The sequence below is a fragment of the Eimeria mitis genome, genomic scaffold, assembly GCF_000499745.2.
Source record: "Eimeria mitis Houghton genomic scaffold, Emh_scaff692, whole genome shotgun sequence".
Classification (NCBI taxonomy): Eukaryota; Apicomplexa; class Conoidasida; order Eucoccidiorida; family Eimeriidae; genus Eimeria; species Eimeria mitis.
The window spans coordinates 16,086-16,570 of record NW_013575017.1 but is presented as its reverse complement, the minus strand read 5'-3'; the positions used below and the strand labels follow the sequence as shown (position 1 = coordinate 16,570).

The 485-nt window shown below is 44.3% G+C and overlaps 1 protein-coding gene across 1 annotated transcript in view; it reads right to left on the bottom strand.

Annotated features, from left to right (window-relative positions):
* Positions 1 to 377: 377 nt before the first annotated feature.
* EMH_0019940 (uncharacterized protein) overlaps positions 378 to 485 on the bottom strand; it is a gene marked incomplete at both ends in the record, with an annotated part of 2,059 nt that continues 1,951 nt past the window's right edge. The window contains one exon of the mRNA XM_013501463.1: positions 378 to 442. Within this exon, the coding sequence (XP_013356917.1) occupies positions 378 to 442 (65 nt within the window). The remainder of the gene's footprint in view (positions 443 to 485) is intronic.

Genomic DNA, 485 nt, shown 5'->3' with positions numbered 1-485 from the left:
AAAGGAGACAAAAAGGAGACAAAAAGGAGACAGAAAAGGAGACAAAAAGGAGACAAAAAGGAGACAAAAAGGAGACAAAAAAGGAGACAGTGTATACCTGCATAGCAATAGACTCTTCTGGCGTAAGAAGAACAACCTCATCCCCATCCTCTTCTTTATCTTTTTCACTGCTCTGCTGCTGCTGCTGCTGCTGCTGCTGCTGCATCTGCTGCTGCTGCTGCTGCTGCTGCTGCATCACCACAACCTTCGCGTAATTTTTTTTTTTATTGTATTTATTTAATCCTTCTTTTTTAATTCTAAACGCAACCCCCTCCTCAAATAAATCAACAAGAGAAGACAAAGACACCAACTGAAACCCCCCGCTGTCTGTTAGTATATTACCCCCCCACCCCATGAACGCATGCAGGCCCCTCCCCTTCTCCCGCATCCTGCTGCTGCCTACCTGACGATATAAATGAAATGTATTACCCAGTATCAAACCACTA